Below are 24,320 nucleotides of genomic sequence, written 5' to 3' on the forward strand. Positions count from 1 at the left end.
TTTTCTGAAAAACAGTTCAAATTTTTTAAAAAAGAGAATGAACTATCTATCAGCAGTATATGAAGGTTTCAATTTCTCTATCCTTGCCAAGTCTTCTCTCTCCCTTCCCTGCACCCCCTTCCTAAAATTATAGCTATCCAAATGGGTGTCAAATATTATCTTGTTGTGGTTTTGAATTACATTTCCCTAATAGCTAATAACATTTAATAAGTTTCATTTTTCTAATTTCTATTTTATTTTCAATTTTCTATTAAGCCATCTTAGTAACTTCTTTTGATAAATATCTTTAAATGCTTTGCCAACTTTAATATTCAATTGTCTTTGTTGAGTTTTATATCCTCATTCATTTGAACCTCCAGAAATGACTTAGTTGTATGGGGAGATATTTCAGGATGTCACTTAGATCTCTTAACATGCCTGTATCACTTTTTAAGCAGCACATTGTACATCTCACTTTCTTGGCTAACAACTGTTCATTTTCCTCAGTCACTCACTTTCCCAAAGACCTGGTTCTTTCCAGTAAGAATGGGACCAGAGACTGGAATATGGTGCCAAAGAGATAGAACAAAGGTTCAGGTGTTTGTCCTGCACATGGCCAACCCCACTTTGATCCCTAGCACTGCATTCAGTCTCGAGCATTTCCAGGAGTAAGCTTTGAGCACAGAGCAAGGAGTAAGCTCTGAACACTGCCTGTGTGACCCCCTCCCCCAAAATGTAAAACAAATAAAAAAGAAGCCAAAATCTGGGTGCCAGGCATGCTTACTGCTACTAACCCTTTGCTTTAAGACCCTTACAGCAACCAGATGCAGTGAAGATATACATATACCTGTTTAAGAACATAAATCCATGCAAACCCAATCCATCTTCTAAAGTAGAACCTGCTTTCCCTCTTTCCATATTTTTATCTCCTTTGACCTATGAGAACCCTGGCTCTCTGCAGCATCAGCAAACATGTTTATTAACTAAATAATATTATATACATAAAATACTTTCGTATATCTAGAGTAGTACAAAAATAAAAACTACAAAATGCTCAAGATTTGTTTGTTCACTATTATTTCCCATCTAAGAGCAAAGATAATATTTTCAAAATAATAAGCTTAAAGTTTGAATTATTCCTCATCGGTATGTTACTCTTTTGAGATATAATTGTGCTTGTTTCTGTTTCCCCCTTCCCATTCTTATTCATCTAATTTTTAAAATACATAAAGAATGAAAAAATTTCTGAAAGTTAAGACTATCCCACAAGATGAAGTTGGAGCGGTATCCTCGGTTGGCTGCCCCCACTCCTCTATCCATTCTCACTATCCCTCCTCCTTAGAAGTAACTCCAACTCCATTGTTTTATGGCTGTTTCTTCTTAGTTTTCTTTACGTAATACACAAGGCGTGTGTGTGTATGCATTTTCTTTTTTCTTCATTTTTCTGACATTAAAGGTCATATATTGTTTAGCTCTTCTTTTCTTAAACTCATTTTCAAAGAATAAGAAATGTTAGATATTGAAAGAGCATTTTCTAGGATATTCTTAGGAAGAAAAAATACGAATTAGGATTTTTCCTATTCAAACCCAAGATGGGAGAGCCTAACTGACACAATGTATGTCAACGCATGTATGTGGGGTTGGATTTGGAGTATAAAAGCAGAGTCAGTGATGGAGGCAGAAAAAAAAACTATGTTAATTTGATGTAACTTTAATTTCTGATAAAATTTTATGATAAAGCTTTTTTCCAAAATTAGTTCTATTAAAACTGTAATGCAAGCTTTTAGTATATCAACTATCTGAAACCATAACATTTCTAACTAATAGTTACAACTGTACAATTGTACAATTAAAGAAAATGAAAGAAATGGAAAATTGGAAAATTTATGCAAGTGCATATAAGTTTAAATAGCAAATTTATAATCCTAGCTCCTATATGATAGCTCTAGGCCCATGTTGCCAAAAACAATATTTGTGTGTGTGTGTGTGTGTGTGTGTGTGTGTTCAAATGAATGTGTATATGTTTCTAAGAAAAAAAGGGAAAGAGAGAGAAAATCAGAGTTTAACTTTGTTTAGTTTATTTTTTGCATAAAAGCGTAAAAACTGGGGTGGCAGATAATATAGCTGTTAGGGTATTTGCCTTGCATGAGGCCAACCAGAGTTCAATCCCTGGCATCACGTACAGTATTCTGACCCTGCCAGAACTGATCCTTGAGTGCAGAGCCACGAGTACGCCCTGAGCATAGCCTGCTGTTGCTCCTATGACCTGCCCCCACCAAAAGTAATAAACACCACACATCTAACACTATGCAAAGGACTTTACAAAAAAAAAAATTCTACAGCAGTTAGGGCATTTGCCTTACACATGGCCAGCTGGGTTTGAGTCCCGGCTTCCCATATGGTCTCCTAAGCTCCCTAGGAGTGGTTCCTGTGTGCAGAGCCAGGAGTAACCTCTTAGCACCCCTGGGAATTGACCTCCACAAAAAACCTAACATTCTACAGCTACTCACCACTGCCATCATGTCCATACCCAATCCTAATAGGACTTTTCTGGTCCATAAGTGCTTCTTCCTATATTAGCATCCGATGCTTGTGCCACATGGCATAGAAACCATTTGCTGTTGAGGAATTATAACGGATGAATAGCTAAGGAAAATATAAAATCAGTCAGATTTCACTCTTGAAAAAGCAGCGAGACTAAGTGAGTTGTGGAAAGAAAAAAAGACGTGCGCATTTAGAATTGAGTTGCTCACTAATTCCAAGCAGAGACTATAAAATCCAGCTCCCGGAACCACGCGGCCGTGATCTTATCAGGTCATCTTTTTATGACATCTTATTATCTCATTCCTACTTTGGACAAACTTGCAGGCTATCGAATGTAGCCTACCCACAGGGCAGAGTCTGGCAAACTCCCCGTGTCGTACCAAATATGCCAAATACCAGTAACAATGATGGGTCTCATTCTCCTAAAGAGCTTTGAATATAATCTCAGGGTTAGGATGAAAGAGACGTTACTGGGGCCTGCTCGAGGCAATCGACGAATAACAGGATGATGAAATGAAATGAAATGAATATAAAAAGAAGTGTATAAGGCAGATGGAGAGAGAGAAGCAGAGATAAAGAGAAAAGGGGCAATAGATAGCTTTGGAAGGAGAACAGCACTGCTTTCTGATCACATTTCACATCTCTACTTTTTGGTTTTTATTTTTGGGTACTCATGAGACTCTATCACATGCTCTGAAGAATTTAGACCCTCCTAGCTTTCAAGGTTTTAAGGCCATGAAATGAATAAATTGCAGACTATAATGATAAAAGAACTTAGTGAATTATCACAGTGAATTAACCCATGAGACAGTTATTTCCAAGAACAAAAAAAGAGATTCAGAATTTCAGTAACTTTCCTAAGGAAAATGAGATGAAGCTAGGATTAAAATCCAGGTTTTGTGTTCCAACTCCACAAGTTTTGGTTTGACTAGAAAAATAAAACTATCAGATAAAGAAAGAAGAGGTAGTAATTAAGAAGAGGGATAGCTCAGTGGGTAGGGCATTTGCCTTGCACGCGGCCAACCAGGGTTTGATTTCTCTGTCCCTCTCGGAAAGCCCGGCAAACTACCGAAAGTGTCCCGCCAGCACGGCAGAGCCTGGCATGCTCCCCGTGGCATATTCAATATGCCTAAAACAGTAACAAGTCTCACAAAGGAGACCTTACTGGTGCCCCCCTGAGCAAACCGATGAACAATGTGAGGAGAGCTACAGTGCTACAGTAAGATATACACCTAGATCAATGGTAATAGGAATGAAAGTACTGATAAAAATGTTGTCTGTGCGGGAAGGAATGATGAAGGATGAGTAGGGAAGTTGGAGAAGCTGAAGGTGATACTGAATTTCCTTTAACTTGGCTTAGTAAACTTTTTAACATGCCAATTGCAATTGTAGTGGGGAAATTAGTTCAGGGGTTGTTTTGATGGTGAAAAAAACACACTTAGTTTTGGTCACTATAAGTGTTAAGTAAATATTTTTTAAAACGTACTTGGAAATATGGGCCTGCGGCTGAGAGGGAAAAAAAAATAGTAATCATTCTAAATAAGTGACTTCATTGATGTCATTGTAAAACTCAATAAATCATTACAGATATGGGGGGGGGCAGAATTCAGTACTGAACAAGTATAAAGCTTTAAGAGAAAATACTATTTAATCTTAGAAAGAGTTTCATATTTCTGAATGGCCAATATTTATGGTGACAAATTTACTGGGCCCAAAGGAGAAAATGAAACAACAAAATCTAATTATTCAATTTTATATAGTTAGCAGATGCACATACTCATTCAAACTAAAAGAAAACTTACATATTTAGAGGGTCAAATGTTTTAAATTGTATAGCAAAAATATATGGATTATACCATAATAAAAATGACTTTTTTTTATGCTCTGAATTTCTCCATGGAACTTAAAATCCTTTAACAGACATTATCTCATTGTTTTAAAAACTGTTATGAAACCATCTGACATTTATATAACACCATTTATTCTCAGTAATCCCAAAGGGCTTTGCAAACTCTGGAAGACTTTGCTCATGTTCAATATGCAACCAGTAGACAAGTAGATAGTTACGGACTGAGTTGTGGTAGCTATTTTGTGCAACATAGCAGTAACATTATACAACCATTTAAGAAAAGAAGTGAAAGACATTATTAAACTGAAATCACAAAGAAACAAGCATAAAAGATTCAAGGATGATTGTGTTACACTTGTTAAATTCAAGAAAAATATAAATACCACTAGTCTTATTTCCATTTCTGTATCTTTGGGGAGAAGGCGGAACCACCTGTTGGTTCTTGGAAGCTACTCCTAGCTCTGTGCTTGTGTTGCTCTAGGTCCTCCCATTGGTGCCCAGGAGCCCACAGGGGACCAAGGGTGGAACCCAGACCTTCCACAAGCAAAGTATTTGGACTCTGAGCTATTTCTCTGATCCTAATCTATATAGTCTCATCGGACTATATAGATCTTATCAGATTATCCCCCAGTTTTTCTGGACACACTAGTGCTGCTCAGAATTTACTCCTGGCTCTGTGTACAGGGATCATGCCTAGGGGACCACATATGGTACCAGGGGTTGAACTTGGGCTGGCCATGTGCAAGGCAAGGCCTTGTTTGCTGTCCCCTTACTTTTATTTTTAACATTTTTAGTATTATACAATTCAATTTTACTAATAATTTTAGGACAAAAAGCTATTTCTATAGTTCTTTCATTATGTACACAGTCAAATGCCAGAGCTGAGGGTTGTTCTTTTTTTGTGAAGAAAACAAAGGAGACTTCTAGGACCACCCCTGTGAAAAAATTTGAAAAAATTCTACCCATAGCTGAGATGGTGAAAGATAATGACTGCAGCAGAGAGAGTTTTAAATTGTTACTCCTCCCACACCACGCCTCAATTCCAGGAACCCATGAAACACTCCTGTGCTGATGTTATGCTTCATGCCACACTATTTAATAGCTTTATTTAATAGCTAGACTCTTCAGGAAATCTCTATGAACGCAAAAATGTTTAATAAGAAATTGTACATCTTTATATAGTTCAGATATTACAATAACATTCTGTGTGTATGTGCTATGGTGTTTTAGTTATTGCCTAATTACAACTGCCTTATTACTTGTATGAAAGCTTGTTTTATGCAAATCATGAATATATGTTAAGTTTTATTAAATACTCTTGCTCTTATCTAAACAATAAGGTGATTTTCCCCTGATTCTGTTAATGTGGTAGATTATATGGGTTGGCTTTATGTACTCAGCCAAACTTGCATTCCTAGGATAAAAAAATGTTAGGATGTATTATACATTGAGAACATTGTCGCATTTGGGAAATTATTTTTAGCTCAAAATTTAAAGAAATTGGTCTATAAGAAGACTACTTACACTGATTTACTGTTTCAACATTTTATAACTAAACTGTGTACCTCATTTAATGTCACACTGTATACACCAATAGTCCAAGATCACCGTAAGTTTCTGTACTGAGGTGTGTTGAAGCTGCATTTTGTGTTGATTTTCTCTCCTAATTCCATCTTCTTTTCTATTATTTGGAAAGTTTTCAGCTTTCCTAGTCCTTTAAAAGTTTTTCTAAATCTACTAGCAGGGATATTAAATATATTAAAGCCAACAGTCAATTTGTATCTACTTTCTTTTAAAATGAAGACCAACAAAAGTACCATAGAATGCTTTTCTACTCCAGGAATTAAAGTCTCAATATCTCAGGTTTTTCCTGTGCACTTCCTCAGCCACAAAACCATCTTCCGGGTCCATAACTAGCTAGGGACCATGAACTTCAGACTGCCTTGTTCAACTCAGTATATGCAGCAGCACTGGGAATTAAACCACGAAATCTGTGTTGAAATTGTGCCTTCATTTTATCACAAGAAATTGTTTAGTTCATTTTATGTTTATCTAGATTCACTCATATTTAACCTGTTTTATTGTCTTTTTTAAAACATGCCTTATTCTTACCCTTTACACTGCAGGTCTTCTATCTGGGTTCACTTATTCTTTGCCTAAAAAATGTCCTTTGTGATTCTTTAGTTAAGGATTTACAGGTAGCAAAGTCTTTTTTTTGTAACTGCTTCTCTTACTACATTGAATATAATGTTCTGTCTTATGTTCTTGCATGTTGAGAAATCAGCTATGCCTTATTTTAAGGGCAATGTGTGTTTTCCTCTCTTATAGCTTTTTAAGATTGTTGAATACATTGAAGTATCATTTATTAATTAATTCATTTTTATTAGTGAAACACCATGAGGTAAAGTTGTAGACTTACAAGCTTTCATGCTTGGGTTTCAGTTATACAATGATCGAGTACCCATCCCTCCACCAGTAAGTACCCATTCTCCACCACCAATGATCCCAGTAGCCCTCACGTCCCCTCACCCCATCCCCCCCCAGCTTGTCCTGCCTTTGTGGCAGGGCATTCCTTTTTGTTCTCTTTTTCCTCTAGGGTGCTGTGGTTTGCAATAGAGGTACTGAGTGGCCATCGTGTTCAGTCTATAGTCTACTTTCAGCATACATCTCGCATCCCGAGTGAATCCTCCAAATATCTTTTACTCGGTGTTCCCTTCTCTATCTGAGCTGCCTTTTCCCCCGGCATGTGCTGCTGGTTGAAGTATCATTTTAATGTGTTTTGATCTGGATTTTTTATTTATCCTTTCAGATTTATATTGAACTTCAAAGTGAATTGAAGTCTTTCACTAATTATAGATAATTTCCCAATATCATCTCTTCGAATGTTGCTTATATTTGGACTTTCTTCCCTCTCCTCCTGGAATTTGATCTTCTCTCTCTTCTTCTAGTTCTTCTCTTTCTTAAATTAAAAAAAAATTTTTTTTGTCTTTTGGCCCACACCTGGAGATGCTTAGGGGTTTCTCCTGGCTCTGCACTCAGAACTCAGGGCACGACCGGCTGTGTGTACTTTCTCTCTCTTAGTTTACACCTTCGTTTACTCCCTAAGTTTAGTATTCTTTGCTTTTTTGTAAGTTCTTATTGGCACACAAGAAGGCATTCTGAGTTTAAATCAGTAATTTTTTAGCTTTTTTTAATGGCAGGACAGTTTTGACTTCTGCTCTCCACAATGCCAAAACTGACATTAGCTAAAACATAAAATTTTTGTCATTCATCACCAAATTACACTCTTACTTTTTGAAAAGGCACAAGTAATGGTAAAAATGAGTTTTTAGGACTTGAGGTTTGTTGGGGGAGGAGGGGTGGTGGTGGTGTGGTCCTTGGCATAGAAAGAATGATGCTAACCAAAACAAAAGCGAATTTTAATAAACACAAATGTAAAATTAATATAGACTCTATCTACTTAAGGTTGGATTAAGATGAAAAACACAGTAAAAGAAAAAAAACACTTGAACAATATCAGAGTGTTCCTACTACTCCACAGTTCCAGTCCTGTTGTGCCACTCTGCAGCTTGAATCTGATGGGTATCTTACTTGGCCTGGCTTGGACTGGAGCGATAGCACAGCGGTAGGGCGTCTGCCTTGCAGGCGGCCAACATGGCCGACCCGAGTTCGATTCCTCCGCCCCTCTCGGAGAGCCCGGCAAGCTACCGAGAATATCTCGCCCGCACGGCAGAGCCTGGCAAGCTCCCCCTGACGTATTCAATATGCCAAACACAGTAACAACAAGGTCTCACAATGGAGACGTTACTGGGCCCGCTTGAAAAAAAGTCGATGAACAACGGAAGGACAGTGCTACAGTGCTTACTTGGCTGGTCTCTGTTTCCCCATGCATATAATGGAGGGGTAGATCTGAACGTGAGTTGGAGCGATAGCACAGTGGCAGGGCATTTGCCTTGCACGCGGGCGACCTGCCCAAGCTGGGTTCGATTCCTCCGCCCCTCTCGGAGAGTCCGGCAAGCTACCGAGAGCATCTCGCCCACACAGCAAAGCCTGGCAAGCTACCTATGACGCATTCGATATGCCAAAACACAGTAACAAGAAAGTCTCACAATGGAGACGTTACTGGGCCCGCTCGAGCAAATCGACGAACAATGGGAGGACAGTGCAGTGCAGATCTGAATGTGCCTTTCAGGATGGTCACTCTGTGATGGCAGTACAGAAACTTGCAATGGAAACAGAGGACATGCTGACTGGAGTTTCTGGTGCTAATGACATATTTTAAGACTTGTCTACTTTGCTCCTTAAACACTTCAGTGTTTTTGTTGTTGTCTTTTCTTTTTTTTTTTTTTTGGAAGGGGAAATACACTTGGCTTTGCTCAGGGCTTATATCTGGCTCCCTGCTCAGAAATCACTTCTGACAGTGCTCAGGGGACCATATGTGGTGCTAGGGATCAAACTAGAGCCAGCCACATTCAAGGTAAGTATATTAGTTCTGTACTAGCTCTTCAGCAGACTATTTTAAATATGCTATACTCTGGTGTGGCCATTAAAAAAATAAAATAAACTGCTTCTGTACTTCAAAATAGCTTCTTAATATTCTGACATCTTTTAATTCTTAGAACCTCATTATTCTCTTTGTTCTTTTTGACATTTAGAATTCTTTAATGTAGCCATTAATATAATTTAGGGATTATCTGTTTTTTGCATGAGAAATTACTGATACTCAAAAGTTGTAACTGTACCATCTGTCAGAAGTTTTATGAAAAAATTTGAAAAAAATAACCACTTAAACCCATCAGAATGTTGAACAATTGTTCACGAAATTAGCCTAATACCACGTAGATTAAGCTGTCCAAAATAGGTTTTAACACAACATATTCACAGGTTTACACAACACAGTTGGGAAAAGAATATTTTTCAAATTTGATTAAATGCTGCAAGATGTTGAAGAAACTCAGCACTCAAATGAATTATATGTTTGATGTCATTTTTGGCAAAACCTCAAAAAGTGTCACATAAAAGAAAAACATCTTACTTAAAATAAGGTCTTGACAGCAGTCTGGAATAGTTAACAATTCTATTCTGAAATGAGAATGCTGTTTATGATCAAACCTTAATGATGATATTAGTTTTCCCCTTGATATTATGTAAATACCAAACCAAACCAAATACAACATGTGTACTGACATCTCTCACTTCTTTTACTTCCCCAGATGGGAAAATTTAGAAGTATTTCAATTCAGGACCCAAAGGCTGATCTGATTCTTTATGAACCTATCAGTGGTTGCTTGAGAAATTAGTAGAGGCAGGCTATCAAGCAACGTTAGCTCAGGATCTTGATTTTGTTGGTTTTAATTTAGAGGAGATCAAACAATTCCCACTCACAGTGGAATGGAATCCCTGAGTGTTAGTGCTCTTATGTTTTCTAAGTCCTAGGACTGAAAATGGAGGGAGCTCTTCATCTTTCAATTACATAATACAGTCTTCACACCCATTGTCCTCTGTGTTTTTCTTTTTTTACTCTGTTATAAAAATCAAAAAGATGAAATTTTCTCTGAAAGCAAGCTACTGGTTAATTTCATTTGAAAAGTGTCTCTTTTCAATAACATAACATAAATAAGTTATAATCAAATAGCATTAATGGAAATAAAGCACACGTATGTTTCTGACATGAGGATGAAAAATAGTTCACAAATTTAACCAAGTTTACATTGGGCTGGAGCAATAGCGCAGCAGGTAGGGTGTTTGCTTTGCAGGCAGCAGACCCGGGTTCGATTCCTCTGTCCCTCTCAGAGAGCCTGGCAAACTACTGAGAGTATCCTGCCAACGCGGCAAAGCCTGGCAAGCTCTCCATGATGTATTCAATATGCCAAAAGCAGTAACAATAAGTCTCACAATGGAGACGTTACTGGTGCCCACTTAAGCAGATGGATGAACAACAGGAGGACAGTGCTACAGTGCTACATTTGGCAAAATTTCTTTTTATCAACACTTTTGCACATTTCTGATATATTTGCAAAGGGCCTAATACTTTTATAATTGGAAAAAATGACTTTTTTTATTAAAAAAACAGTATGACTAAAGGTAAATCTTTACCTGTATTAGTCAAAACACCTATTTTTTTAAACTGTGTTGGGAATGGCACAGATATTAATAACAGAAAGAATAATTGAAGTAAACTACCATTACTAAAACTTTCGATAAAAAAGAGTCTTGTTATTATATTTCCTTCATGGGATTTATATCAATCAGTAGGCATTGAGAATGTTTATTAAAAAAATACATTAAGGTGGTGAAGGATTGCCCACTTCCCCTTACTACGCTGGCTCTTAACAGTAGCAATGTGTAAGTTCCAAGTAACCTCCAAAAGGTCTGCAAAATAATGTAGAATTGAAGACATATAAAATTATGTGGATTAGTTTGTCGCTGCATATAAAAATTAAATATGCCCATAATGTATGGTTTTTAAAACAAAGTCCAACAAGATTTTCCTCTAGTGAGAAAATTTCAGATAGGTTGTCAGAAAACAACACAAAAATAATCAACTCTCAAAATAAAGATAATCATTCTTATTCACATTACCAAAAGATTAAATTGTTTGTTTTTGATTAAATTATCCTAGTCCCTGGTGCTCAGGGTTTGTTTCTGGTTCTGTACTCAGAGTCCCTCCTTGTAGTCTTCAGGGGACCATGACTAGTGCTGAGGACAGAAGTGGGATCGGCTGTGTGCAGGCAAGTGCTTTATTCCCCGCACTGCCTGCCTGGCCCAAAGACTAAGATTCCTGTCTAAGTGTGAGGGTATGTACTTTACACTTAATATACATCTTTGAAAAGTATTTTATTTATTCTTTTAATATTACATTATTAGACTTGTTTTTAAGGTTTTGGGGCCATTCTTTGCAGTGTTCAGGAAGCTTATCCTGGCTCTATGCTTAGGAGTGACCCCTAGCAATGCTGGGATCTAAACCAGGGCTGCCTGCATGCAAGGCAAGCATCTTATTACCCCTTTCTTTGTTTAATTATTATTGTGTGGAACACCACATTTTCTGAAAGTACTAAAAATATTGTTTAAAAATAATAGGGAGCAGAAGAGACAACCCAAAGGTATAGAGTACAGGCTTTGCATACACGAGGCTTTGAAATTGATTCCCAGCACACTTGTGTGCACCCGTTCTCAGAACTGCTGGAAAGCACACTAACTTCAGAACATTAGCCTGAGCGATCCCCCAAAGCACCACAATGCTGGGCCCAAGAGACAAAGAGGCAGGCCCTCACTGCTACAACAACTATCACTGGGAATGGCCTCAGACTCCCAGTACTGCTGAGGGGCATATTCCTCCAAAATAACATGCATTGTGGTACATGAAAGTTAGTTACATTCAATCAAATTTAACTTGTTTGACTAATTATCCTGGTTATAAAGAAAAACTTTATTCTTCTAGTACTTTCAGAAAATGTGGTGTTCCACACAATAAAAATTTCAGATTAAAGGATAAATTTTTTTAACCAAGTAGGTTAGAATCATTGCCCATTTGCTTCCATATTAAACAATAATAAACAACTACCCAGTGTTATCTTAAGAAATAAGATTATTAAATGAGATTATTAATTCTAATACTGATAAGCTCTTGGAGAGTAATAAAGTATTTTCTATAGCAAATTCATCTATAATACTCCAGTGTTATTTTCTTGTGTTTTCTTAGCTAGCATCAACTGATTCATTGTCATTTGTTGCTGCTGCCAGAAAGAATTTTTCGTTCTGCCTTTCATTTGTACCTTTAGTATTTATTTTTAGCCTAATAATGAGCAAGAAAGATACACAGCCTAGGTTGTGTTCTTTTTGTTGTTGTTTATTTTTATTGAGTTATATTTTCATGCCACAAAAACTGCTCCTTTAATGGGTCCTCAACATCCCTTTTATTAATAGTAAGCCTGCTTTGAACTTAAACCAGATCATTAGTTTGTTAGTACCAAGAGCAAACAGTATTGGAGATGGTTAGCATGAAAGACTTTCTAGGAGTTAAACAACAACTTTTTACTTTTCCATGTAAACAGTATTAAAAGCTACCACATAAGGTAAGTGGGAAAACTAGGCCTAACACTTCTTGTCTCCAAGGGGAAAGAAAAGGGATGACTCAAGAGTACCTGAAGAAAGCTAGCTCCTTTGGGAAAAAGGCCCAAGTTGGCTCAATGGGAAAATTAATTCTAGTTGATATCAGGCACATCACAGAGTTACTATTTCACAGTGGTTTCCATTTTGGATAAAAAAAAACCCAGATTAAAGTCATTTAACTCTAAGAGATAGATGAAAAGTAATCAAAAGCTCTATACCTTCATAACTTATTAAGCCTGAGGGTCCTTGTATGACTTAATCCAGTCTTTAAAGAAGTTTGAAGAAACTTAAAATGGCCCAGGGCAATCTGAGAGGTAGGAAGGTTTTCAGAGATGAATTTCAAGAAAGGCTTTAAAATTCTTTTTTGATTTACAAGCTCATTGCCCTTCCCCCTCTAACTTCTGGCACAAATCATAGAGCAGTATTTGTTTGCTTAGGACTTTGAAAAGAGGATCTGACACCTCATCTGCCTAAAGCTGGTTAGAGAATAGGTTCCAACCTGCATCTCTATGTGATGGTGTTTGATTTGGTACTAGTTTTGATATGATGACACTTAAAGAAACCTGGAAAGAACTTAGAAACATAATTTAACAAAGGGATTATGGAGTTTATTAAAGAACTTGACAGAGCCAACACAGGAAACCAACTCTATTGCCAATTAACTATCAATCTTATTTAAAATTTATTATCCCCCAACAAAAATCCTATACACAGGCCTGGATGATTTACAGTGAGACTAAAGAGACTCACTGGTTGTAAACAGGATTGTCCTGCAGTACATCTTTTTTGACACTGCTGGTATCTAAAGTAAAACACGATATTTCTTATTTACCTAAATTTTGGTGTTAAACCCCACTGCATGCCAATTCTGTATTTAACTAAGAAATGAAACTGCTGTCCAATTTTTGATTAGAATATCATGTTTTTTAAATTCTCTTGATAATATTTTCCCATTTACTGATTCATTCTTTTGATACTACCTGGATCCTGCACCAATGGCAGTAAGTTTCAGGTTATAGTAATATGATGTTTTTATTCTTATGCAGGAGTACCATGGTCTATTTTTCTGGCAATATCCTCCTCATATAAGGAATGATAGCTCTTGAACTTTACGAGTTTGATTCAAGAAAAAAATGGATGGTCCCATAAATATTTTCACTACGCAGAGAAGCAATGTAGAATGCTCTATATAGGTATTATAAAGCAAAAAGTGGACACACAGCAGCGAAGAAACCTGGCCAGCAGGCTCCCGGAGAATTCTCTGGGCCCCATACCGAGCCGATATCACCGGGAGGTCCCAGATGGGGTAGGTGCTGCCTCCCCGCTTTCTCAAGACAGAATCCTGGCGACCATGAGCATGGCTCATGGCTCTGGTATGTGGCACCAGGACTATTCTTCCGAACCGCACAGCCGTGTAAGCCTTTCCTGACATGCAAAGTGAGCAATGAAAAGTAAATGACCTAGCTTCTGTCCCTGGAGGGCAGGCTTGAATGGTGGTGGGAAAATTTGAGCAAAATATAATGCCCAACCGAAATGCATCTGTACTGTTCACTAAACTACAGTACTATGCCGCCCTGGGAGGGGAAGGGTGTTTGTCCCTCTGCCTGTCCCCCCTTACGGCGGTGGCATGGTGGCCTCCATCTTTTAGAGTCTAATGGACAGCCAAGTACGAGACTGCATTGACGAGGCACGAGGGGCCTCGTGGGTTGGGGGGTGAAACTGACCCTGCTCCCCACCCTGACAAGGCCCCAGGTTGCCACCCACAAATGCCTCTTCCGGCTACTGAACAGCCCAGAGGTACACAAACCAATCTCAGAACCCCGGAGCTTTTGGCAGTAATCCCTCTAGGCTTATTACTAAAATATCCAAAATCAAAAATCACGTGGCTGCTATTGTGGCCACACGGCATAATATGTTCATCATATTCAGCAATAGAAAACAAATTATCTAATGATGCCTTTTTGGCAGGTCTGACTGTTGGGGAAAATTCCAAATAATAATGTTGGGTCTTTTGTTGTAATATTGAATGTGATCAATGTAGAGAGAGTAAAGTGGAAATCTGACACACAGGAGGGAGGTAGGGGTGGGGGTGGGAGGGGGGTATACTGGGGTTCTTGGTGGTGGAAGATGTGCACTGGCGAAGGGACAGGTTTTTGATCATTGTATGACCGACTGAGACTTAAACTAAAAGGCTTTGTGACTATTCTCACAGTGATTCAATAAATGAAACTTAAAGCAACTGAACTTTCTTAAGTTGACTTATTTATATCTGTTGTCGATTAATGGAGCAGCAAGGTTAATTAAAAGTAAATACAGCAAAACATTAAACATCAAAATTTGGATGATTTATTTATGTTTATGTTCATATTTGAAGAATTAAAAGGGCCCTGATTTAAAGTAATCTTCCTAAGGTGACAGAACAGAAGCAGGATTATGGTTAGACTATACATTACTTATTGTCTCTCTGTAGACAATAAGTAATTTATAGTCTGGCAAAGACCTAGTCCAGGAAATTAAATAAAGATTATAAAATGAAGGGCTGGTGAACTGGTACTTTCCTTGCATGAAATCAACCCAGGTCCAATTCTCAGCACATACTCCTCAGAACACTGACAGGAAGTGACTTAGGAATACTACTAATCTGGCCCCAAAACTTCCGCCACCAAAAAAAAGTTTTAAAAAATGGAAAGACTATTACTACCCCACAAAAGACTATTACTACGCCTAGAAGATTTTTTTCTAGAAAGTTTCCAGGTGCTTTTAATTCAAGGTATATTTAATCTAAGATAAAATAATAATAGTTGACAAATATTATACTTGCCCAATTAATACAGGGAATTCTTATTACTTAAGAATTAATGCAAATGTATACACAACTTTCAATAAACACAGAATTATAATAATGCAACAAAAAAGAAAGGAATACTTATTTTGTACTTTAACATATGCCATATTCAAATATATAACATATTGGTTATACACGCTAACTACAGCAATAGAATTAAGGTATTTCAAGTTGTAGAATTTGGACAGAAAACAAAATGGAGATAAAAAGAGTTGTATTTATCACCTTAGAAATTAAAATTTATTATTTTAATAGCAGTGTAAATTTATAAAAGGCGTTTTTGTGATCTAATTTATTCACTAAAAGAAAACTGAGAGACACACAAAATCTTTAATCCCTAGATTTGTAAAAGAAAACTGAACCACAGAGACTCAAATAACTTCATCGCTAGAAAACGGGCCTGCTTATTGAGAGTTTTTATAACAATCAGCGTTACATACAATAAGCACTAGTATTAGGATAAAAATTACTCTCAAAATGACCCAAATTAATATATTTTTAGTGCCTATATTAGCTGTTCACATGCATTTAGACTTCTGAGTTCAGTATCTAAATTTATACTACAATGTATCCAACACTAGCACTGTAGCACTGTCCTCCCATTGTCCACCCATTTGCTGGAGCGGGCACCAGCAACATCCTCTTGTGAGACTTGTTGCTACTGTTTTTGGCATACCTAATAACCCTTGGGGAGCTTGCCAGGCTCTGCCATGTGGGTGGGATACTCTTGGTAGCTTGCTGGGCTCTCTGAGAGGGACAGAGGAATCGAACCTGGGTCGGCTGCATGCAAGGCAAATGCCCTACCTGCTGTGCTGGGTCCTGTTTACTTTTGCACAGGGAGGGGCTCCCACGTAGTGCTCAAGAGGGACCTAGACCCACTTCCAGTAACACATGGCCAACCTGGCTGGAGTTTAATGGTATAATCAGGAGATGAGGGACTGCACAGTCTCAGTAGTGCTAGGGGCCAGCAGACCCATCCTAAGGGTGCTCAGAAATCGCGAGGGCTATCACTGGCAGAGCTCGGGTGACACTCAGGCCTCTGACCCTTGAGATCGCTCTCTGGGCCTCCACAAGGTTCTTTTTAATACCGAACATACGCTTTTAAGTTAACTGGCAAATTAAATAGCTAGATATAACATACAATATTCAAAAGGTTAAATCATTCAATTTCCCACAATACATAAATAATTTAGTTTTGGAATGGAATAAAATGCTTTATATGAACCAGATATGTAGTCAGATAGTATAATTTAGAAATCCTTCCTGAATGGGTTCAGGAAGGGATTCAGCTCAACTGATGCATGAACTTAATAGAGTCAAGGTCAAATAAAACTTTTCGATTTCTTTTCGTTTGATGGTCTTACTATGTGATTACATACTAGAAAATTATGGACCTGTTCCAAGAGCTTACGTAATTTAACCTTGGACTATCAGCTGGGAAGTCAGATTAAGTTTTGACATACATCTAAGGATGCCTAAAATTTTGCTTTGCTTCCATAATGCTATGCATGGAGATGACTAATGTCATTTTCATTTCTGAGAAGGAAGGACTAGCAGACTTAAAAATTTGGGGGGAATGTGTGGATTTCAGATATCATGCAACATTTCCTGATATTCACACACCTTTCACAATGAACCATTATTTCTTTTTTTTTTCTAAGGAGATGGGGGCCAGAATGGTGTGTTCAGAGGCTAGTTTGTGCTATTTACTCAGAGGTCACTCCTGAAGGTGCTTGGTAGACCTGTGCTCTCAGAAATCAAGCCTGGGCTTCCTGAGTACAGAGCCTGTGCTCCATCCCACTGAGTTAATTTTCTGTCCCCACAATCTTTCTATACCCTTACCAGCAAAACTTTTCAACTTACGAAGATCAAAGTAAGTTTAGAAAAAAGATAACTTCTTTGTTTCTTGGGGGACCACATCTGGAAATGCTCATGACTTACTCCTGGCTCTCCACTGAGGGATGACTGCTGGTGGGCTCATGGGATTAAACCCAATAGGTCATGGGAAAGGTAAACACCCTACCCACTGTAGTAGCACTCCAGCCCCAAGAGGAAACAATTTTAAGAAAAAAATATGATCCATAATGTGTTACAATTAGGGACAAAAATGAATGTTCCTAAGCATTCTTTAAGATAGAAATAATTGCTCGTAACAGCAATCTAAAAATACTAAAATAAAATTAGATTGTTAAATTAGTAACCAGGTTTTGGCTTCTTCTAAAATTAATTAACAAGCCACTCTTATTGAAGTAACACTGCGTTATAACATTACAGAAGTTTCAGGCAGGCATCTTAAATGCTGGTTTTAAATATTTTGGCTGGATACAGGGTTCCCTGGGAAAATGGTTGATTTTAGTCGTAGAGAAGACATAGATCAACCTCAGCATCTTATATCAGAAAGCAATAAGTCTTTAAAGTTTGTAGGAATACAGAAAGGACACAGGCACCAAAATGAAATAGACCATGGTCAAGGCTGGTTATTATGAGAATAACTAAATAATGATAGTTTGAAATTATACACATGAAATAACATTAACAAGCCCATATTAAGCAAAAAATAATTGAAAGAAATAAAAAATATAATTGTTCTTACAGAAGAAGTCTAAGTACAGAAAGTTATCATTAGAATATCATAGTAAATATTTTCTACAGGTACACTCTGCCAACTGATGTTAAAATTAGCGAAGGAAAGTTTGAAGATAAACAGTATACCTGTATTACCTCAGAGTATCTTTACCAAAATATGTGTATTCTTAAGGGGGGGGGGGCGGCATTTTATAGCATAGCAACTTGGCAGATATCACTTTAACCAAGTGTTCAAGGTACAACACTGGTAAAAAGACAACAGACATCTTTACTTCTGTAATGATCATGTTAAAATAAACCAAACCTCAATCTAATAGTAAGAAAGTATCAGCCAAAAGTATTCCACAAAATTTCTAACCAGCCTTAAGTGTCAAGGTCACTAATGACTATACAGGACTAAGAAACTGTCATGGATCAGAACCAAAGGAAACATGATGACAATGCAATAATGACATCACAGAAAAGAAAACAGGCCTTGGTAGGGAAGCAGGAAATTCAAATGAGGTCTGTAGGTAGTTGTCAGTTTCATAACAACACTCATTATTGATTTTTCAGTTTCATAACAACACTCATTATTGATTTTATCATTATACCACGAAGTTATATAAAAACATTAGCCGTATACAAAAATTTAATGATATTTCTGTGTACAGTTATTTCAAAAATAAATCAATTAAAAATAAATAGTAAGGCCCAATCTTGGGCTGGAGCGATAGCCAGCGGGTAGGGCATTTGTCTTGCATGCTGCAGACCTGGCCAACCCAGGTTCGATTCCTCCGCCCCTCTAGAAGAACCCGGAAAGCTACCAAGAGTATACTGCCCGCACAGCAAAGCCTGGCAAGCTACCTGTGACGCATTCCATATGCCAAACACAGTAACAACAAGTCTCACAATGATGGAGATGTTACTGGGCCTGCTCAAGCAAATCGATGAACAACGGGAGGACAGTGCTACAGTGCAGGTCCAATTTCAGACAAGAAAAATGATAGTAGCCATCTACATTATTTAGGGGATCTACATTTTCGGGACTGGAGAGATAATACAGTGCGTAGGGCATTTGCCTTACATGTGGCCAACCCGGGTTCGATTCCTCTGTCCCTCTTGGAGAGCCAGGCGAGCTACCGAGAGTATCCCGCACCCAGGGCAAAGCCTGGCAAGCTCCCTGTGGTGTATTCAATATGCTAAAAACAGCAACAAGTCTCACAATGGAGACATTACTGGTGTCCACTTGAGCAAATCGATAAACAACAGGAGGACAGTGCTACAGTGCTACATTTCAGGGAAAGCTAATTTTTGTTGTTTTGAGGTCACCACCCAGCAGTGCTCAGGGCTTACTCCTGGATCTCTGCTTAGGGAATCACTCTTGGTGAGACGTGGGGGACCATATGAAGTGCTGGGGATTGAACCTGGTTTAACCTTCTGCAAGACAAGCAACTTATCCACTATACTACCTCTCTGGAATGGAAAGCTAATTTTAACTGTCACTGAGCGTTACGTAAAATCAGGAAGTTTGGGTGACATAAAACTTAAATTTAGAAAAATGCATACTAATATAATGATCTAATTATGGTATAAACGGTTTATACCATATCATGACCACTTTTCCTAATGTTAGGCTGACATAAACTATAAGAATATATTCTTTCATGCTGTTAAATAATACTTTTAAGACTCAAATCTTTAATTCTATTTGGTATTTCAAAGACATATGAAGACAGCATTGTTATACATAGTGTGGATCTATACCCTGCACTGTAGCACTGTCCTCCCTGTTATTTATCAATTTGCTCGAGCGGGCACCAGTAATGTCTCCACTGTGAGACTTGTTATTACTGGTTTTGGCATATTGAATACAACACAGGGAGTTTGCCAGGCTCTGCTGTCCAGGCGGGATACTCCCAGTCGTTTGCCGGGCTCTCTGAGAGGGATGGAGAAATTGAACCCAGGTCAATTGCGTGCAAGGCATATGCCCTACTGCTGTGCTATTGCTCCAGCCCTGGATCTATAGCATACTACAATGTACTCTACGATAGGGACCTATATCATACAGTACATTATAGTAATTATTTGCATTTATCTTACTCCTCCAAATCACTAATATAATCAATAATATAAATCATCCAACTATTTTCAATTTCACCCTATTGTCCTATATGGTACTTGACACATGGGAACACAAACTAATTTTTATAATTGAATTAAAATATCAATACAAGGATTGATTTATGAACTTAGAAAAGAAGTTGGTTTCAACACTTTTGTTTCTGGGACACACTGAGCTGTGTTCAGGACTTACTCCTGGCTATGTGCTCAGGAATCATTTCTGGTAGGGCTCAGAGGATCCCAGGTAGTGAATCCAGGTGAGACACATGCTATGGAAGTACTTTACAAACTACATTATCTCCCTAGTGCTACTTTTACAAATTTAAAATACTACTAATGTTAAGAGGAAGTCATGTGAAAGAAAGTATACATAATCACCAATAAAGCATTCCTCACTATAATTCCAAGTCTCTGTATTGCTAATACTGTTTATTCCTATTATACATATACTTTACATAATTGATTTAGTGACACATAAGCTAGTGACACTTTTAAAATTACAATTACCAAAACACGGAAGCAACCAAAGTCTCTTTTCATAGATGATTGGATAAATAAAAACTGGTATAGTTCTACAATGGAATATCCAGCTATAAAAAATAAAAATCTGTCATCTGCAAATGGAAGCTTAAGGGAATTTGGTGAAGCAAAATAAAACAGAAGGAAAAAGTAGGTAATGAATGACGTGACCTACATGTGCAATAAAAGGAAATAAAATTGATAAATAGACAAAACAAAATGAAATAAAGACACAGTTACCGAAGGGCAAGGAAATGAGGGGGATGACCTACAAATGCTAATAATAACGATGATGATGCCTAAGGCCAAGTTTTACAGTATTATCTCGATTTAGAAACTACACTGTTTTGTTTTCTTTTGGATCACACCCAGCAGCACTCAAAGCTTATTCCTAGTTTTGTGCTCACTGATCACTCCTGGTAGTACTTTAGGGTACTGAAAATCGAACCCAGATTGGCCATGTGACCATTTTTAAAAGGTTGAACATACAACATACTTTCAAAAATTATGAGTATTGATGATATGAACAAAGAAATTCCAAGCTCAATTTAGTATATGTGAAAAAGTAACTGAATCAAATTTCTAATCATGTCCGTTCAATCTACAGTGTAATTTATTCCCATAAATTAAAAACAAATGAGGATTCCTATTTGTTATTTTAGAAATAAAACACTATATGTTTTAAAGGTTTAAGGACCTTACACTACACAAAGATATTCCATGAACTAGTTTGCCTAAAGATATGTAGCTTTATAAAATTCATAATGAAAAAATGGCCATATTTAGCCTGTATTAATAGATTATTATTTTGATCAGCTCTATCAAAACTTTCTATTTCTGTGTTTTAATATAAAAAGGGCTGGAGCGATAGCACAGTGGGTAGGGTGTTTGCCTTGCACACGGCCAACACAGCCGACTTGAGTTCGATTCCTCTGACCCTCTCGGAGAGGCCTGCAAGCTACCAAGAGTAGCTCGTCCATACAGCAAAGCTTGGCAAGCTACCCGTGACGTATACGATATACCAAACACAGTAACAAGTCTCACAATGTTACTGGGCCCGCTTGAGCAAATCAATGCACAATAGGAGGACAGTGACAATGACAGTAATATAAAAAAAAGGCAAACGTTTGTACTTAATACCATTCAAATCAATGCATAAATGTTTATACAACTCCCAAACAGGATCTAAAATTTTTCTCAAATGTTTTAAAGCATTTACAGAATTAAGAAAATGAATACTTTTGTGCATATCTATATGTGTTACAATATTAAGTTTTGCCTGATGTCAAGCATTCTGTTCTTGTTAAGCTTATTTACGCATAATAGTTATGAACTTTACATAGAATATACTTCTCAGACAATTTGTTTAAATGAAAATTCACTCATTGCTCTAAGAAAGTATCTGAAAAAAAAACCCCAAAAAACAAAACTCGAGATAGAAAGAAGCTGGGAGAGAGGAGAGAACTAAAAGAGAAAGGAGGAGCAATAGCAAGTGAAAATATAAGACCTTACCGTCACTTTTTTTTTCAGCTTGTTTAGATGCATTTTCTATCTTTTTTTGTTTGGCTGCTAAGAGTTCCCTCTTTAATTGTCTTGCTTCTTTTCTGAGTTCTTCACTATAAAAAAAAAAAACAGTTTTGTAAGTATACAATATATTCAAAGAAAGTTGTAGAGCAAAACCAGGATATTTGGTTTCAGGTATATAATATCTCTTTAAAAATGCAATTAATTTTTGTTTCTCCAAAGTATTAATGTATTTCTATATATAGTTATTTAGTGTACAGAAATATACTTAACAGGATATTTTAGAAGTTATACTTTTTCGGGGCTTGAGCAACAGGAAAGTAGATAGGGTGTTTGCCTTGCAGGACCCCATTCAAATCCCAAAAATCACATATCGTTCCCAGAACCCAACAAGAGTGACCCCTAAGTGCAGAGTCACAGGTAATTACGCCCTGAGCACAAGCGAGTATGACCCCAAAATGAACAACATACATATATATGCTTTTTCATGGGCTGGAGTGATAGCACAGCAGTAGGGCATTTGCCTTGCACGCAGCCCACATGGCCGACCGGAGTTCGATTCCTCCACCCCTCCCAGAGAGCCTGGCAAGCTACTGAGAGTATCTCGCCCGCATGGCAGAGCCTGGCAAGCTACCCGTGACGTATTCGATATGCCAAACACAGTAACAGCAAGTCTCATGATGGAGATGTTACTGGGCCCGCTCGAGCAAATCGATGAACAATGGGAGGACCGTGACCGTGATGCTTTTCCATAATAGCATTAAAACATGAATTACTATTAAAAACATCTCCTTTCTAAAAATAACCCCTCCACTCTTAATACTTGCCATTAATATTTTGGAACTATTTCTTATCACTTTCTATGTGTATAAACACGTATATAGTTTTTTTAGTATTTTAGGTTTTTGGTGGTGGGTTGGACACACACACACACACACACACACACACACACACACACACACACACACACCTGGTGATGCTCAGGAATCAATCTGGCTCTGAGCTCAGAGGACCATATATGAAGCTAGAAATGGAACCTTTGGTAAAATGCAGGCAAGTGACGCACGTGCTATCTCTCAGCTCTATGTAAATTACAAAAAACAAAACATAGCTTTTTTTTTTTTAAAAGTACAGGAATTCATTTGCTTTCCTTGCATGCAGCTGATCTTGCTAAATCCTTGGTACTGCATAAGGTCTCCCAAGCATCACCAAGAATGATCCCTGAGCAGAGAGCCAGGAGTAGCCTTGAACACTGCAGGATCTGGGCCCCAAAGCACTATCACTGTCACTGTCACTGTCCTCCCGTTGTTCATCGATTTGCTCAAGCAGGCCCAGTAACATCACCATTGTGAGACTTGTTGTTACTGTGTTTGGCATATCGAATACATCACAGGTAGCTTGCCAGGCTTTGCCGTGAGGCAAGTTACTCTCGGTAGCTTTCCGGGCCCTCCAAGAGGGGCAGAGGAATCGAACCCAGGTTGACTGGGTCAGCCACATGCAAGGAAAACACTCTACCCACTGTGCTATCACTCCAGCCCCAAAGCACTATATATGCTATAAATATAAAAATATAACATATATTCTTTCAAGCATTCCAACAGAAGTCATAACACATATTTCTAATTTCAATTTGCTTAAAAATCTAATAATCTAATTTTATTTAATAATTTATAGATATTCCAAATCAAATCCCCCCGCTTTTTTTTGGGGGGGGGGAAGAGCAAACTTGGCTTAGATCTGCATTCTGGTGACCAGACTGATGCTTGGGATAGAACATAGGTCAGCTGTGTGCAAGGCAAGTCTCCTAGCTACTCTACTTCTGGACTCTTCAAAACACAATTTTTAATGTAAATAATTGTCACTAAACCTAGAAACACACAAAAAGATTTGACTTCAACACTTACAAACTGTTTGAATCAACTGGCACCAGTAACTACCATTTAATAATCAACTATTATAGGCTAGTTACTGTCTGCACCGTATCACTGTCCTCCCGTTGTTCATCAATTTGTTCAAGCGGGCACCAGTAATGTCTCCATTGTGAGATTTGTTGTTACTGTTTTCGACATATCGAATACGTCAAGGGGAGCTTGCCAGGCTCTGCCGTGTGGGTAGGGTACTCTCGGTAGCTTGCCAGATTCTCCAAGAGGGACGGAGGAATCAAACCTGGGTCTGCCGTGTGCAAGGCAAACACCCTACCCACTGTGCTATCACTCTAGCCCAGGCTAGGTACAGTGCTGAAAACTTTTTTAAAATTCA

General features: G+C 37.8%; 1 protein-coding gene across 1 annotated transcript in view; it reads right to left on the reverse strand.

The window, feature by feature from the left end:
• Positions 1–24,320, reverse strand: part of CWC27 (CWC27 spliceosome associated cyclophilin) — a 260,727-nt gene that overhangs the window by 94,304 nt on the left and 142,103 nt on the right. Inside the window, exon 11 of the mRNA XM_056112526.1 lies at positions 22,050–22,153. Coding sequence (XP_055968501.1) covers positions 22,050–22,153 — 104 coding nt within the window. The remainder of the gene's footprint in view (positions 1–22,049; positions 22,154–24,320) is intronic.

This window comes from Sorex fumeus, unplaced genomic scaffold (genome assembly GCF_029834395.1).
Source record: "Sorex fumeus unplaced genomic scaffold, SorFum_2.1 ptg000018l, whole genome shotgun sequence".
In the NCBI taxonomy this organism is placed as follows: Eukaryota; Metazoa; Chordata; class Mammalia; order Eulipotyphla; family Soricidae; genus Sorex; species Sorex fumeus.